The sequence below is a fragment of the Lynx canadensis genome, chromosome C1 (assembly GCF_007474595.2).
Source record: "Lynx canadensis isolate LIC74 chromosome C1, mLynCan4.pri.v2, whole genome shotgun sequence".
Taxonomy (NCBI): domain Eukaryota; kingdom Metazoa; phylum Chordata; class Mammalia; order Carnivora; family Felidae; genus Lynx; species Lynx canadensis.
The window spans coordinates 128,436,216-128,454,235 of record NC_044310.1 but is presented as its reverse complement, the minus strand read 5'-3'; the positions used below and the strand labels follow the sequence as shown (position 1 = coordinate 128,454,235).

The window sequence follows — 18,020 nt, the reverse complement described above, 5'->3', positions numbered from 1 at the left end:
CTGACAATTTCAGACACAATGCCATAGCCAAGGAATAAGCATTTTAAGATACATATGCTGGAGAAACTTTGGTGCTCCTCAAATCATGCTATACTAGAATGAATTATCGAGAACATGAGCAGGGGAGGGGGTAGAGGGAGAGAGAGAAAATCTTAAGCAAACTCCATGCTTACCACGGAGCCTGATGCAGGGCTCAATCCCATGACCCTGGGATCATGACCTGAGCCAAAATCAAGAATTGGACGCTCAACCAACTGCCATACAGTTTTGTTTTTAATTCAGGAAAATGGCAAAGTAGTCCATTACCTTGTACACAATAAAATAAGCTTTGTGAGGTGCTAAGTAATGAAAGACTATATATTGTATAAAGGAGGTTAATGTAGAATAGGAGAGAGAAGATGTAAGTAATGCCTTTTAATATAGGGAGGCATTGTATAGAGTCATCTATGAACTTTAATTTCTTTTGTGGTAAGAGTCAATAGTGGAAGTAAAGACCACAAAATATCTTATGTGTCTTACTCCGGACAAACTTAAAAGTTGGAAATTGCTTTCCTTCTTGCCTGCATGCTCTCAGCTGATGTTCTTTTATTATTTCACTGAGAAAGAAGAGATAAGACTTCTGGTCAGTGGCATCCAATTCAGTGTTTGCATTAACTTTTGTTCACTCCCAATATGCCAGAAAAACAATAGTAAAAGAATTTGTTACAAAATCCACAAAAAGCCCACAAACAAAGAAAACCCAAAAACCCAAGGCATTTCCCTACAAGGACAAAGAACATGGGAAAAGGACAAAAGCAACAAATAGAAAATAGATGAACTAGTGGTAACTTAGCATACATACCAAGAAAGCTGAATACTAAGACTTCAAGGAAAAACAAAGGAAGTAACTCCATTTACACCCCAGAACACATAAAAATTTCAGGAACTTGTGGCACCAAGTACCTCTGGAAATATGGATGAAGGTGAGGCTGAAAACCTGGAAGATTTACTGATCATGTGTTTAAGAAGTACCTGGGCCCTCAGACTCTCTCCTACTTCCAGTCCACAAGGATAGTTGATGGCCTCTCTACTCCTCTTGCAGGTAACTGAAGGTTTATTATCTGGAGGGGTCACAAAAAGAATCTTTGGGCTAGAACATGCATGCCTCACTTAAGGAGGGGAGTATCATACTGAAAAATAAGGGTTTAAGTATGAGTTAACACACTGAAAAAAAAAAGACCACAAACCTAGAAGTTTAAACAGTGCAGATTTATTATCTTATAATTCTATAGTATAGAAATACAACATGGATCATACTAGGCTAACATCATTGCTTTGGCAAAGCTGGAGTCCTTTCTGGATGCTCTAGAGGAGAAACCACTGCCTTATCTTTTTAAAGGTTCTAGGGGCACCCACATTCCTTGGGCATGGCCCCTTTCTCCATCTTCAAAGCCAGCAGACTTGCATCTCTCTCTGCCTTACATCTGTAGTTACATTTCCCTTTCTCCCACATTTCCTTTCCCACTTTTAAGAACCTTGTGAATAAATTGTCCCCGCCCAGACAATCCAGGAATATCTTCCCTTTTCAATCCTAACATCATCTCTGCAAAGTCCCTTTTGCTATGTAAGTTAACATAGTCACAGATTTCAGTGATCAAAATGTGACATCTTTAGGGGGCCACCATTCTGTCTACCACATCAACAGCTTTCTTCCATTAGGTTCCCAAAACACTGGCTGCTAGGATTATCTATTTCACGCATGATTTACAAAGAGAATTTTCTGGTGGTTCTGACAAGCCCAAGAGTAATGACTTAAAAAGACTGATATTGAAGATGTTCCAAAATGAAAATGCCCCTGCAGATACATATTCTGCATCATCAATTTCTTTGCCATATGTCCCTTCAATTGTCACCTCATTTCTTCTCAAAACTCATGGCAAAACTGTTTTAAAGCTAGTCTATATTTGCTCTCTCCACATGCTTCTCCCCCACTTCTTCCATAACCACCTGCTGAATTTACATTAATCATATGTTTATTACTAATCCAGATAAACCTTTTATCAGCATCATTAACAGACTCCACATGGCCAAACTCAACAATCAATTCTCATCTTAGTAAATTTCTGACAACCATTTGAAACAACTGATTATTTGTTTTCTTGAAAAACCCTCTATCTTCCCATTTTCATGGTTTTCCTCCTTTTCCAGATATTCTTTTTCAGTGCCTTTGTATAGTTTTCTCCTTGTTGTCATCATGAATATTGGATTTCCCCAGGTCTCCTGTATAAGCTGTTGATGCACAAATTTATACCACTGTCTCTCTCTGAACTCCAAAACGGTACTGTCGCGGTCGGATGGCTAAAATCATCTCAAATTTAATGTGTTCAAAAGCTAGCTTTTGATTTTCTCTCTGAAACTCGCTTCTAATACTCCTCATCTCAACAAATGGCACCATCATTCCTATGATTGTTCAGGCACTAAAACCTAGCCATCATCTTTGATGCTTTTCTTTCTTCCACATTCTACAATCACTTTATAAATAATCCTGTGGTCTGTACTTTCCAAGAATAGTCCAATGTGACCTGCTTACCATCTTCATTATTACCAAGCCCAAGCTAACTATCCGTGTCCCTGAAAACTTCATCCCAGCTTCTACTTATGTACTCCAAAATACCTTCTCTACACTACATCTGACAAGGTCCTTTCAAATGCTAATAAGACTGTGTAATTTCCTCTGTCTCAAACATTTCAAACAGTTGGAAAAAAAATTCTTTGACATTGTTTTAGAAGGCTGTGTGATTTGAGTAGTGACACCAGCCATATGGAACACCTTGCTATTCATCTTGTTATAACAAGCCAAAAAAGGTTTCTGGCTTTGGACACTCCTTCTCCCTGGGATTTCTTTCTATAGATCTTATATTCATTCAGATCTCTCATCTTATTCAGATCACTGCTTCAATATTTTGCTGACGAACCTCTCCAAAACAGTATCCTCACTCATTCCAATCCAATTTTTTTTTCTTGGCATTTCATAGTAAAGACAGTCCATTATGTTTATGTGTTTATCTTTTTTTTTCCTGCTGCTACAAGTTATTTGAGGATAGAAAATTTCGTTCATTTTATCCCCAGTGCCTAGACTGCCTGACACACAGAATATTTTTGAATTAATAGAAGATTGCAACCCAAGATGAACCGTGAAGATGTCCTCCAGATTAGAGGTTTCAACAAAGAGAAAGGATAAGCTATTTTATTCATTCTAACAGCATCTTATTAAGGTCAGTAGTGGTCTGGAATGCAACACACCTGGAAAATCTGCTTCCCATAATTAATGTTATTATACACATAAAGCGTGACAAAATTTGCCAGAACAAAATTTGCAACAAAATATCACAGACTAGGTGCCTTAAGCAACAGAAAATTATTTTCACACAGTTCTAGAGGCTCCAAGTCTGAGATTAAGGTGCTGGCAGGGTGGTTTCTTCTGAGACCCCTCTTGTTGGTTTGTAGATGGCAGATGGCTGTCTTCTCCCTGTGGCTTTACATGGTCTTCCCTTTGTGTCTGTGTCCTAATCTCCTCTTTCTATGAGGACATGGGTCAGATTGGATTAGGGCCCATCCTAGTGACGTCATTTAACATTAATTACCTCTTTAAAGAGGCCATCTCCAAATATAGCCACACTTTGAGGTTCTCAAGGTTTGGACTACAATACATAAATTTTGGAGGAATGCAATTTAGCCCGTATCAGAGTGATATTCAGTAGCTGTGTTACTTTTATTATATCAAGGTCTCTATGTTTGAGCTGAGAAGTTAAAGGCCTTCTTGTTTAAGTATGTTTTTCCTCAATCAGCCTGCCACAGTTCTGTTGGTAGTGATTTATTCTCTTAAAGCTTTCCTTTCTCTCCTGAGATTTTGCTTTAGTACTGGTAAGAGGCCTGTCTGGGATGAGAGTGGAGGTACCACAGCTCAGCTGCTTGTTCCTTGATAAGCTAGATTGATCAGTCATTTCTCAAAACCATGAGAACAAGACACAGGGGACACAGATTTTGAAGAGAAAAAAGTCTGCGACAACCTGAGCACACCAGTCCCAAGAGGAAAGGGGACTGAACAAAGTGACAAAAAGACAATTTCTCTACTAGCTATTCACTTAGGTTGATGAAGAGGAGCACATCTATAGTTTCACTAACAGCTATTTCTTCCAACATGCTTATCAGTGGTTTTGCAACATTGGGACTAAGTCACAGAAATGGTGGATGTGGGTGCATACTGACTTATGGAATAAAGTAGGTTCACTGATGTTCAGTAACAATCAACACATATAAGCAGGCTCTGCCTTGGCAACTGACGTCAATCCAACAGTGAACTCATAGGGAGTTACAGGCTTTGGGCACTGTCTGTTTGACATGGAGCTTCCTAAATCTCGCAGAATGACACCCTATGCTCATGCGATTCAATAATTGGCTAAACTCCATTTTCTTCTTGAATTCACATACTAACCATTGTTTATCATTAATATTTTAGTTTTTGCTTGTTCAGTCTCTAACATTTATTCCATTATCCTCAGTTGGTAAAGAAATTCTTTCTTTCCAAATCGTTTTTTGAATAGGCCATTTTGACAAATTCAGACCAAGTGTTTTCCTTTGCTTATCACTGCTGTATTTACAAGACAAAAACATCAAAGAAGACCGCTCTGTAAATAACCCAGAATTCACTAAGTTCTTTCAGAGGTGTGCTTTCTTTGTATTAAAATTCATTGCTACTGTTTATAAATATTCTCAGACTTTAGTTTCCAGGGCTAATAGGGAGCGTTTAAATTGAGCTTTTCAATGCATTGGCATTCAAAATTAAGATCATGTCCATCAACTATACTACCCATAGAGCAAAATCACAGCCAAAATCTGTTTTCAAAATCTCCGTAACTGTTAAGACTTACTTATAGCTGATTATGAGTCAGTGAAGGGATGCCAGCCTGCTCCATGCAATTAGCTTTCCCACCTAAGTCATTTGTAGGAAACGGTAAGGACTGTGACTGAACTGCAGAGGAAATCCCACTGTACACATGGCAGTTAGGGCACATATGCTTCCACAGATACTTGATGATGAGCAAAAGCCAGAGTATGCGGTGTCAAAATCAGAGTGTACTTGGATAAGCAACACTGTTCTTTTATAAAAATGTATAAGTTCCACAGGCCCATTTCCCAAGTGTCTCCATCTCTACACACCTGATTTTCCTAGATTGCGTTCCTCCTCCGCAGCGCAGAGATCTCAGCTCATTGTGGATTTTGCATGGAGACCAGTGTTCTACAACCCAGGAATACTGATTGCATTCACTGTAACATGGGACTGCCTCATGGACCTGCCAAGCAAGAATAGGAAAGGAAAAAAAAAATTATGTGGAACTACCCAAGGTATATGAAAACAGCCTATCTTTTAATAATGCCTGATGAACATAACCCAAGAACTATACTCTGGCTAAAACAGCCAAATTACACTCCCAAAAAGCGAGATGTATTTGGCTTCTCTGAAATTACTGACTTGCCTAAAGAAACATACAGGCGAAATCAACTAAGATTTGATGGTATGCCTTCACAGAAGAGAACAAAGGACAGTCATTTCCTACCACTGAAAATAAGAATTCCATTACCATTTCATTTCCTTGAAGACCTCACACAGCATCTATTAGACGGTCCAGCTCTCAATTATATGGCGTATTGTATTCTCAGATGTACTTTAAGATGTCAATTGAAACAAATATACGTAAGGAAAATTTACTCTTGAATATAAGAGGTCCTTAGAATGCATAAGAAAAGTGGTGTTATTTGCACCGGAAATTTCTTTTTATGCCCCCAAATGATCAATGCTAACAGGCAATCATTTAGCCTCCTGGGTATTGTGGCTTCATATGAATTCATCTATTTGTAGGATGTTTTCAGAGCATAGCTATAACACTCAGACACACACACATACACAGACACACACACATAAGACAAACACTGCTAGACTATTAAAGGTTGTGCATGATTGATTACTGACTGTGAATATTTACACTTTTATGGTAAAAACAATGATTACAGTAAATGAATTCTTAGGTTACTTCCTATGCATTTGTTTGTGATGATTTTTCCCCCTACAATTGTATCCCAATGGGTAGTCAATTGAGTTTGCCTATTTAAGACTGAATTTAAAATGCATTAGTCAATATAGAGCACAGCACTCTCCCTTGGTAAGAAAATGTTTCATTGCGTGATAGGTTACTCTAGATCACAGAGAGGGCTCTAATATAGCACGCTGATGAAGAGTGATTCAACCTATTACCAAAATACTTAATTAATGCTTTTCCTTTTTAATAAAAATTTAGGCCTGAGTTCTTTTCTCCCACTGCCTTTCTAATTCCACAAAATCATAAATGATGACTAGGCAATGCTATCCAAACAGAACTGTTACTTGCAAGTTTCCACTAAATGTGAGGGAAAGCACTGTGTAATGGGATAATCAGAAAACAAGATTGGAGCACCGTCAGCATGTTAGATGGAAATCAAATGAGAAAAGGTTATTTGTGAGACTACATCTTAGGAATCACAAATAATGTCAGAAACTATTTTTAACCGTGGGGTTCTATTTGGCTCTCTCACCTAGAGCGCACAAGGAAAAGGAAAACCACAAAGTGAAAAATATGTGAGGGCAAAATGAAAGGAGATGGGGAAATAGAAGTGGAAATGGGTGTAGGAAAGTAAGGAATTAAGTAATAAAAGAATCACATTTCATGCTGCGAAGGCTGCCAAGAATGGAATGAAAGGTTTGGAAGCAGAATCTACATTAGAATAAGGAGGTAATAACTTGTAAGGGAGAAAAGTCTGCCTGAAAAACTTCTAGCATGGTAGATGTAAGAGGAAAAATCGACAAAATGAAAAGACAGGAACCCAACCGAGCAGACACCTGGAAAGTGAGCTGATGACAGCTGAGGGTTTAGTCAACTCAACTATACCAAGAAATAAAGATTGCACTGAATTTATGGGCTTGTTCTATAAACTTTCAATAGGTACCAGACCATTTAAGTAAAGCTCTTTGGCTTTCATATGAAATGCATGAAAGCCTGCCAAACCAACTTGGTACAAATGGGGTAGATGAAAATATTAAGAAAGTGTTTTCCCATACCTCATGTATGAATGTGAAAGCAAATGGATGGAATATGTTGAGAGGGGCCTATATTTCTAAAGCTATCACTACTAGGCAGAGCTTAGACTACCTTCCCTCCTATGGAAACCCCAAAGACAGATGGGGGGGGGGGGAGAAAGAAAACCTGTTTAGTTTCATATTCCTCTGATATACACATTTTAATGTCTGGTCATATATTGGTTTACTGTTTTTACTCTTTATGCTCTGCAATCTACACCTGTAGCAGAGTAACCAACCTCAATGAAAAGCTGTTGGAAGATAGGGAGCATATTTAGGTAGGAAGATGTTGATCCATCCTCTTGGCTAGTGGTATATAAAAAAGCAACTCTTAAAAAAGATTCTCCAGTCATGTGGATTTACTTTTCTTCCCCCTCAGATGTGTATGCTATTTTAATATTGCTCATACTGTTACTTCTAGCTGATAAATCCCTACCCTTCCTTCAAAGCCCAAGTAACCCCCACCGCTTCCTCAAGGCTTTTCCCATGACCCCTAGTTGGCATATCTTTGGTACTCACTGGCTGTCTCCGTTTTCAGTAGACCTGTAGCCAGATTATAACATCAGGATGCACATGTACAGAGCCGGGACAATGCTGGAGGTTAGAACCTCATTGTGTGTTGCTGGGGGAACGGGCACATTCAATAAAGTCATCATCTGACTCTTTCTCTAAATGTTTCCTATTTCTCACACCACTTTAACTCGTTTTCTCACCTTGGTCTTAATGTGTACTTTTTACTTTATATAATAAGTCTACTTTTTACTTCAAATAATATGGAGAGAATAAGCTCAGAGAAACATAATTTGTACTTTTCATACCTGATGCTTCTGGTCCTAACCAAAGTCAAACCTGGATAATCAGCATTTGTTTAGGTGGCTACTTAAAGAAATTTTTGAGTTTTAGGCAGTCAGGAACTAAGTTTCCATATGCCTGTATTTCACAAGACATGGAGAAGAGAGTGGTGTTCAACAAGTAATTGTTGAATTGAAACTAATTTTATAAGGGAGCCCAGTTGCTAATTGGCCCTCATGTAATTCTCCAGAGAACACAGGCCCACTAAACAGAACATGGTAAGGGGTATTTTGCAAAGCCCAAAGGACAATAAGGAGGAACAAAAATAAAAACCTCTCCTTTCCATTATGGGCTGGCGTGAAGAACAATCACTGTGTCATTAAAAGGTACCGCTTGATGATTTTGTTATGGGGAAAAACCATGTCCCTTAAGAATTGTGAGAATAGTGGTGCCTGGGTGGCTCAGTTGGTTAAGTGTCTGACTTTGGCTCAGGTCATGATCTCGCCATTCCCAAGTTCAAGCCCCACATCAGGCTCTGTACTGACAGCTCAGAGCCTGGGGTCTGTTTCAGATTCTGTGTCTCCCTCTTGCTCTCTGCCCCTCCCCTGCTCATGCACTCACACGCGCTCTCCCCTCCCCACCTCAAAAATAGTAAAATAAACATAAAAAAAAAAAGAATTGTGAGAATTGTCTCCTTACAGTCCTTGTCCATCAGGCAAGGAATCTTATTGAGAGGATTAAAACAACCAGAAGCGGCAAAAAGTGCAGTAGGCATTCAACAATAAAAATTAACTACCCAGCTGGCCAATTTCTTCTCCTGTCAGTCCTTTATGTTCTGGCCATTTCATATTGCTGTTTAGTTGGTGCTTATTACAGTTTCATAATGGAAATGTGTTAAAGCATGGACTTTATCAGGGAATCATATGGAAATGTTCTGAAGGAGAGAAATGAGCCATGGGAAAGTTAAATGAAAATCATTCCTAAATGGCACAAATTAGGAAGAAAATAATAGGGTTTAATAGGGCTATAGATGCTAAAAATGCCACTGAAAAATCTAAATCCTCTGAGAGGCAACATTTGATTCTCCTAGTAATGAGTCTTATTTATTACTTCCTCAATGGGGAATTGTGTTTTTATAATTTTGCTAGTTCTGGAGTCATATCATAAACTTATTCATTGAGTCGGTCTTTTAATATTTATTAAATACGTCTCCACTCATTGTAACTGATCAGTTTAACTAAGTACTATTTTGTGATACCAGTCTCCAACTATAAACGGACTTCCCTGGCCTACACTTGGAAGCAGGGAATCAGTGGTGCTCAGCAGATGTCATTATTAATTATCAGAGTCCTAGGGCTTAAGGACTCAAATAAAGCAAACAAACAATAACCACAATCAAAACAAAAACAAAGAAAGGAAAATTTATGACTTCCAATTTTCTGTGGTAATAACCCTTTGCTCCAGGGAAGCTGCCAGTCAACGCCCGGGTAAAAGTCTTCAGGCTGTAGACTTCCATGCTGGGGACTGAAATTAATCACTAGAACTTGACATCGGTTCAAAACCCCATCTAGGAGCAGAAATTCCTGCAAATCAGAGCCAGGTCTGTACCACTAGAGTGTGAGAGGAAGTGGTCTTCTCGGAGTGGTGAGATCAATAAAGCACTATGGGTTCCCTTCTGCCTCAAATGTTGTGAGCTTTTAACATAAGATGTACAAATTTCCTTCAGGGCTAAGACCCTCATCTCTTAATTCAAAGACTTCTCCCCAGCCCTTCTCTACTTGCCTGTTTCCTCTCTTTCAGCCTCCAGTTTCCACTGTTTCCCTTCAGAAGGGTCCTCCATGCTACAGCCTCCCTCAGCTTAACCAAAATCTGCCCCTTTTCTTCTTCGGTCTGCAACTAAATTAGGTACTCCTCCATTAGGAATATCTGAATGACTGAAAAATATCACATTTATGTAAATAAACTTTTGCTTCCATTTTTGTTAATCATAAATTTATACCTGTCTGTGCATAATGTAATACATGCAGTGCTCAAGTTCAGTCCTAATGCAACTGCACCCACATGTTTTACAACATCACTGGCCCCAGGTTATCAATGACACCACATAAGGTTGCATATAACTTTATAGCTTCTATATGACATTTTATGTCTCAGGTCTCAACCATCATGATCATTTAAGTTACACATTAGTAGAATCCCTATTTCCATGTAAAAATAAATAAAATTTGAAGATTCTGAGCCATTTATGGCTGATGAATGACTAGGCTGGTGCTCAAGCTGAGATTGGTGATGTGAAAAAAGTGCTGAGTTTTGCCTATTTAACTTGTTTCGGGCACATCACCATGCTCTGAGGATATCTTTCCAATGAGGAAGATAATGCTAATATTTATAAATCCTAAGAAGGGAAAACCAAGAACAGAATTACAAAGATATCTATATAGTAGATTATGGCTATTACTTCATATAAAAAAATACTGCACAAACAAGTCATTTCAAGGCTTCATGTATGGGGTCTCTTTTCATAATTTCGAAAAACCAAAAAGTATCTCTGAAAGCCAACTTCCATGTTTAAAGCAAGAGCAGGGCCTATGTCTTTTACATGGTTGCAATTCTTGATGTGAATGGGGGATTTAAAAAATCCACAAATGCTTTTAAATTGGTGTCTGGGAAAACCATTACGTTCATCACTTGTCCAATGTGTTGCTCAAGAGGGCAGCATTTGGAGTCAGGTTTTTCTGGAAATCCGTAGTACAGAGATCCATACTTGTGAAGTGGGCAACTGTCAGTTCCAGCCTTGATGTTCAAGTATGAGACCTTGGCTGTTTTCCTCTTCCAGGACATTTTCCCACACTAGCTTCTTCAGCTACACAGCGTTTGAAAAGATTTCCTGAGAATGCCCTGAGCTTATCCCCATGCCTGGTTTGTGAGATTCACCATTGGTTTTAAATATGCATTATATGTTTTCTTTTCGGTTTTCACACTGGAAAATCTAAACACAAACCTAATAATGCTGACTGAGTTTTATCTGCAAAATTTGTAGACAAACTGTTGAACTTTAAAGCCAATGGGTATTTGATTAGAACAGTAAAAGTGGTGGCTACATTCCTCATCTCCTAAAAACAGCGCTTTCTGAGCTGGATGTGCAGACCCTGAAAACTGTAGCATTGTACCGAGGGGCCCATAAGTGCATTCCCATACCAAACCTTGTCTATAGTCTCAATGAATAATATAATCTCAGACATACTGTTATCACCGCTCCTCAATGGAATGTAGGCAATGCTGTGATTAATGAAGTTTTAATTTAACTTGAAAGTACCGCTGAATTTGAAGTTCCTCATTAGAAAGTTTCTCAATCCAGGTTGGCTAAAAGTGAAAGATCCTTATATCAAAAACTCTGGGAACTACTGCCTTTACATACAATGAAGAGAAGAAATGGACTAACAATGAGGCTATGCCTTGAAATCACATTACTATTTCTATTTTGAGACAAGGTATGTTGTACAGAATAGCCTTTTTCTAAAGTGAATATTGAAGAATATTTTTTGCTGAGAAGTTCTAAACCTCAGATTTTTTTTTTCCTTTTCCTTTTCTAATGTTCTATTAGCACTTAACCCATTACCTCCAGTCTGAATACCACTGATGATCTCTTAAGCATAATGCCATCAGAATCAAGATGAATATCCACGCACAGCTTAACCAGCTCTGTCATCCACATGGTCCTCTTTTCCTCCCCAAAGTGGGGGTGGAGGTAGGGATGGGTATGGAGACTAAGTAGGGCCCCAAGCCATGCATATACTTCTTCCCCTTCTCCATATTTCTGCCTCTTTCAAGGGTGTCACACACAAACTGAACTTTACAGAGGGTATTTAATACTGGGAATCCACCAGGACCTCACGTAAAAGGCCATGATTAAAGCTCAGTTATCTGTGCTAATGTAGTTTAGATTATTTATAATGGCAAATAAGTAGCAATGCCTTAGCTTTTTTTTCTTCCTTAATACTCTATTTTCCTGATAGCAGATTTTCATTTCTTACTGTGTGTCATTTAAGTGACTATGAAAGTAAACCATGGTCTTAAACTGCATGGTAATAGACAATAAAAAAAAATGATTACTGTGCAAATCCTATAAAGTGTATGATATTCTATACTAAAGCACTAACACACACACACACACACACACACACACACACACACGTGCGCGCGTGAGCACTGACCGGATTCTCTCTGTGCCTGATATGTGTTACAGAACTGAGGCAACATATTGACATAGACAACTTGGGGCAAGTTGAACTATAAGGCCCACACTCTGTACTTTACCACTACGTAAACAATCATAAAAAATAGAATAAAAGAGGGAAACTCAATCCAGGGTTAGAGTGACTTTCCCAATACCCTGAGAGATGCCACCCACTGCCATGCTGTGTTATGACAAAAAATCAGATGATATTTTGTAGTCTGCTCATAGCATGCCAGAGTCTACTGTCATGGTGGCCCATTGGATTTTCATAGAACAGATTGCAGTTACCAGTCAAGCTGAAGTAACAAAACAAAACAAAACAAAAACAACCCCATCCCAATTATCACTGATACTTCCAGAAAACTCTGGAAGAGTTGAACCAATAACTCTTCAGAAATGAGGTTATGAATGAACCTTGAGAACATTATGTGAAATAAGCCAATCACAGAAGGACAAATACTACATGAGTCCACTTATATGAGGTATCTCAAATAGTCAAACTCATTGAAGCAAAGAATAGAATGGTGGTTGTCAGAGGCTGGGGCGAGAGAAATGGGGAGATGTTATTCAATAGGTATAAAATTTAAATTATGCAAGATGAATAAATTCTAGAGACCAGCCTACAACACTGTGGTTATGGATTACAAATACTGTACTACATACTTAAAAATGTATTAAGAGGATGGGCCTATGTTAAGTATTCTTATACAATAAAAATTTATAACAAAATTTTTGCAAGAGGTTTGTGTTTTAAAGGGAGTTTGATTGCACCATGGAAACCTGACTACAGAAAAGAACACTTCTGCCCTTACTGTACATGAGATACTGTCCAGGAGTCTGGTGCAAATATTAGATAAATAGATGGATAGATGGATGACTGGAAAGACAGAGAAAGTGAGTGAGTGAGTTATCACTTATCTGGGTCACAGAATATGACCACAAGAAATCAGGAGAGAAAAGACAGCTTTCTTTCTCTGTTTTAATAGAAGAGTCTGAAATGGAAACCCTTGCCTTCTGGCGGGTAACATAAGTTTTACAAGTTAGAGGCATAAAGAGAGACGAACAGATCTCAGTTCTTCGAAACACATGTCCTAAGGGTATCTCTATGTGAAAGGTATATGGTACTGTTTTGGGTTCATCAAAAAACGGAGGAGAAGGGTTTGTCCTGAGGCTTGCAACTCATTCTCTAAGTGTCAAACACAAGTAAAAGTTTTGGCCAAAGCCTTTACTTTCCTTAATGGCCTTTGCTGGGACAGAGTCTAATATAGTTCCCACTTATTCTCAGTAGTTGAGAACATCATGCTATCCCTATACTCTGGAATACATGCAACTGTTTCTTCACTCAATAAATACAAGAAGCCTATGAAAACATGCCCAGGAAATCAATATAATTTGGATGATAAAAAATGTAATTATATAGAGAAGCAGTGTAATCTAAGTTGCACACCCCTTAGGCAGAGAAATCCTGTGTTTGTGTGGCTAGACTCTCAAATACAAATGCATAAAGAAGAATAGCCCTAGTTAGGATAATCTAATAGGAACTTCTCTGGATGAGAGGTTTGCCAGTCAAGCAAATGAACCAAAGTCTAAATATAATTCTCATAAACAGTACACAAGGGCCCCAGTACATATGAGATGAAGCCTGGAGATTGAAGCTAGCTGAGGTAAGTAAATGGGAAAATGTGATGAGATAGAATTTTATTTGTAGATAAGGGGAGTCACTAAAATTTCTGAGATTTATATCAAGAGATAGATTCCAAATAAAGTTTGGGGAACATAAGTCATCTCAAACAGGAGAGAGATGAAAGAGTACAGGAGAGCTCTGAGCAAGGCAGAAATGGCAGCAGTCCCAGTAGGAGGCTACAGTTTGGGAATAATGATCCTCTTAACTGCTATCTCCACAAAGCTTCCAACTCAATGTGGTAGAAGAGACACCAGGATTTGGAACTGAAAATGAAAGAGACAACTCAAACATCAGTGCTACTTTTTGAAATCATTTAAGATTAGTGTATTCTAGAACCTAAGGACAGATAAAAGAAAACTTCCTCTTTTTCACCAACAGAACCGTGAAGAAAAAGACAAGGCATCAGCTTCCCAAGAGCCCTAAATTCCAGGGAGTATCGCTAATGAGCAGAGCAGCAGAAACTCTTGGGTATTTGCCAAGAAAACTTTTCATGACATATTTACCATCTTATTTCGTCTTAAGTTGGCTTAGGTGGGATAAATCTGAAGCCGTGTATGACCTGAAAAGCAATGTGGTCTTTGCAAGGTTTGCTCAGAACTTACCAATACTCACAGTAGGCTAGCACGAAACTGGCTTCCGGCTTCACGACCAAAAGGAAAGCCTCATAATTGGTGTTTCACAGGCAAGGAGAGCTCTAAACCCACCAGGCTATCGCCTTTTCATCATTACCACAAATAAACCTTTCCTGCTCTGAAATGTATCAGAGTTCTCATATAGCACTATTTCAAAGTTAATCAGGAAGTCAAAGAAAAAAAGGAGCCATCAAAAATTTAAATAAAAACTTAAGAAAAATGGCCATTTTTTTCTGTTTAGTAGAACCAATTTAAAAAGAAGGAACAACGTAAGAATTGCCAACTACAAAATCCATTCCTAATTTGGCTAATTTCTAAATGATCCTGTTATAACAGACAGGAGGAGAGGAGGGGATCACAGTATCTTTTCATTCAACAAAAACCAGACACAATTATTAATTCCTTATAGGTTGGAGCCAAAGATAATAATTACAAAATATCTCTAAAGAGACCTTTGCACAAAAATGTTATGTGTTATAGACACAGAGTGATCTTTCTGTACATAAACATGTAAAGCAGCAGTTCTCAGACTGCATTGTGCTCTAACAGTTTTCTCTGCTATGAAACAAGGCCAGTCACAGCATAAAACAGCTTTTTAAAATATGAACTCTTCATGTGAGCCCTCCCATAACAAACCTGATGTATCTGGGACAAAGTTAAGTGAAACATAGAGCCACACCTGATGTTTTATAACCCAGGACAGCACAGCCTGACCTTTGTGGAAAAGAGAGCAAGATTGATTGGTTAATGGAATCCCTGCCATTCACTTACATTGTGATAAATTGGGATCTTGCCTCTGATTTCCACCCTAGTTTCATCAGTTGGAGACTCTTATTAGGGACTAATTGGAAGCTGCTACTTTATGGAATAAAGAATATCATGTTGCAAACATTCTTCCTCAGAGTCAGTGAGGAAGGGACAAGACTAAGGCAGACCTTTCTGGTTCTTCAAAAAATAAAAACAAGATATTTCTGCAGGAAAATGGTATTTTAAGGCAAACTTGTACCTAGCCCCTGTTTTAGTAAACCTTATTTTGACCAAAATAAAGACAGCTGATTGTGAGATAGAAATCACGTCTAACAAGCATATTGCTATATACAACACAAATAACTAACTTATTCCTGGGTACTTGCAGAACACAAAGTTATTTGAAAAACCTGACAATGAAGGCCTTAAAATGTGTTATAGAAAGATCAGTTAACCCATTTACATAACGTGGGCATGTCTCTACAAATTTGACCTGGACAAACAGTTGAAACATAAATACGTGTGTGTGTGTGTGTGTGTGTGTGTGTGTGTGTGTGTGTGTGTCTAACAACAGCCTTTCTGGGGTCTGTACTAAGAATTCCAGAAATCCTATTTTGTGCAAACAACCCTCCCCACCCCACCAAAATAAATAAATAGGGCATAAAGCTATTGTGTGTCCCTAGTTTATACTGTGTGCTTAATAGATGTATACTGGCATCAATATGAATGAATGAGTGCAGAAAGATTTCCCTGGGCGTGCTTCCTGAAAAGCATACACCTAGACCAAACCATGATGTTGGCATCACCTGAAGCTAAAAGTTTTGCTCTCTTTATAATTACTTTTACAAGAATTTTAATATTATGCATTAATAACTCAAATCTAATTGCTTATAATTGTGCTCTGGTCCCATGATTTGGAAGTAGATCTACAAATAAATTCAGAGTCTAATATGTTTTTAGGTTTGTAGGATTTTAAAATTCTCTAATTTCTGATCTCTAAATATAGATGCTAGTAATTAGACAGACAGTACTACCACATTTGCCTATCCCAATTATGGATGCCTTGAATTAAGAAACATACAAGTAATACTCAAGGTGGTCAGTTTTCACCATTCTTGGCTAAAAGCAGAGCCTGATGGCATGAGGGAGCCAGGTTCATTGTGACCACTGGATCTCTCAGACGATGGAGGTGATACCTTGCACATCTCTTACGTTGCACATAGCATCTGACATGTGCAGGCTCTTGATAGACTCATAATAAATTCATATTGAACTTAATCAAGCTGTAGGAAGTATGGGAACTATAGTTCTAGATCTGAGCTGACATCTCACTTGTGGAGTGGGGTCTTGTTAAAATATTCTTCCTTACCAGGAATCACACTTCTCTGAACTGATTAAATGTCAAGTGTAGAGCAATTCAGGGGATGGGCAGCATCAGCTACTTTACTTGTAGTGGATTCCAGTTCTCCATTATTGGATTCTTTGGTGGGAACCTATTAAGTTAATAATGGGGTCCTCTTCTGGGGTGGTTTCATTTCAGTCATGAAATGATCCTTTATACTGCATGAAAAATTATCTGTGGTCTAGTGAGCCAAGAAGGAAGCTGTAACAAAGGGGTTTTGTATCAGCTTCTGGCATTGATTTCCTGGTAGCTCACTTAAAGGCCTCTCGGGGTCTAGCTTTTCTCATCTGCTGACTTTAATATTTACTTTCAAAAGAACAATAATGGTATATGAGCTTTAGAAAGTTTGAGAGAGTTCGCTTTAGTAAGTAATACCTGTTTAGAGTAAGATTAGCACTGAAACACGGACTAAAGAACTTTGAAGCTGGAAGTAATCTATACAATATCTATTTCAACTACATCACTTCATTGAAAACACCTGCATTTCCACGTACATTAACCTAATAAACTTTTGAATAGTTTCCAACATTACAAGCTCAAAACCTGGGAGAGATGACAGAATGAATGAGACAAATGCCTTGAAGATTTATGCTTCCTCATCCTCCACAGCACCTAATACACTGCTGAGAAAAAGAGATGTACAGTGACAGCTAAGCCAGCAAAACAACTTCAGTCATTCCAAAAAAAGCACTATTATTTCTGATAAAGATACAAGGAGTATTTACAATTCCATAGTCACATCAGTTTTTGACATTTTCTATTGAGCATGAAATGATTCCTCCTAAAAAGGTAAAGTCTTTTTATAGCTGAGACATATAAAGTGCCCCATGTTGCAAGACTTAATTAAAAACTACTAACAGTTTAGTGATCACTTACAAAGTAGAGTATAAAGCATTGATGAGGAATAACATGAAAATAGAATGAATATAATAAGAATTATTCTTCATTAAAGATATGTGTTTGTAGATAACAGGAGTTATAGATCTTTTAACAGTTGAAGCTAGATTTCTTATACTTACTCATTCACTCACACATGAATTCATTGGATACTACTGATGCTCTACTACATAAGACCCAGAATTTTAAACATTAGATAAATAAAGATGACGCAAATCCTTTTCTTTTGCATGTTGGTAAACTATGGGCCTGCGGCCAAAAATGGCCTGCCACTGTTTTTAAAAAATGAGATATAACCTACATATCATAAAATATATATGTTTCTCCTTTATTTAATTTTAAAATATTTATTTTGGGGAGTGCCTGGGTGGCTCAGTTGGTTGAGCGTCCGACTTCGGCTCAGGTCATGATCTCACAGTCCGTGAGTTTGAGCCCCGCATTGGGCTCTGTGCTGACAGCTCAGAGCCTGGAGCCTGCTT

The 18,020-nt window shown here is 38.2% G+C and overlaps 1 protein-coding gene across 1 annotated transcript in view; it reads right to left on the bottom strand.

The window, feature by feature from the left end:
- Positions 1 to 18,020, bottom strand: part of THSD7B (thrombospondin type 1 domain containing 7B) — a 744,220-nt gene that overhangs the window by 96,112 nt on the left and 630,088 nt on the right. The window contains 1 exon segment of the mRNA XM_030327713.1: positions 5,200 to 5,333. Coding sequence (XP_030183573.1) covers positions 5,200 to 5,333 — 134 coding nt within the window.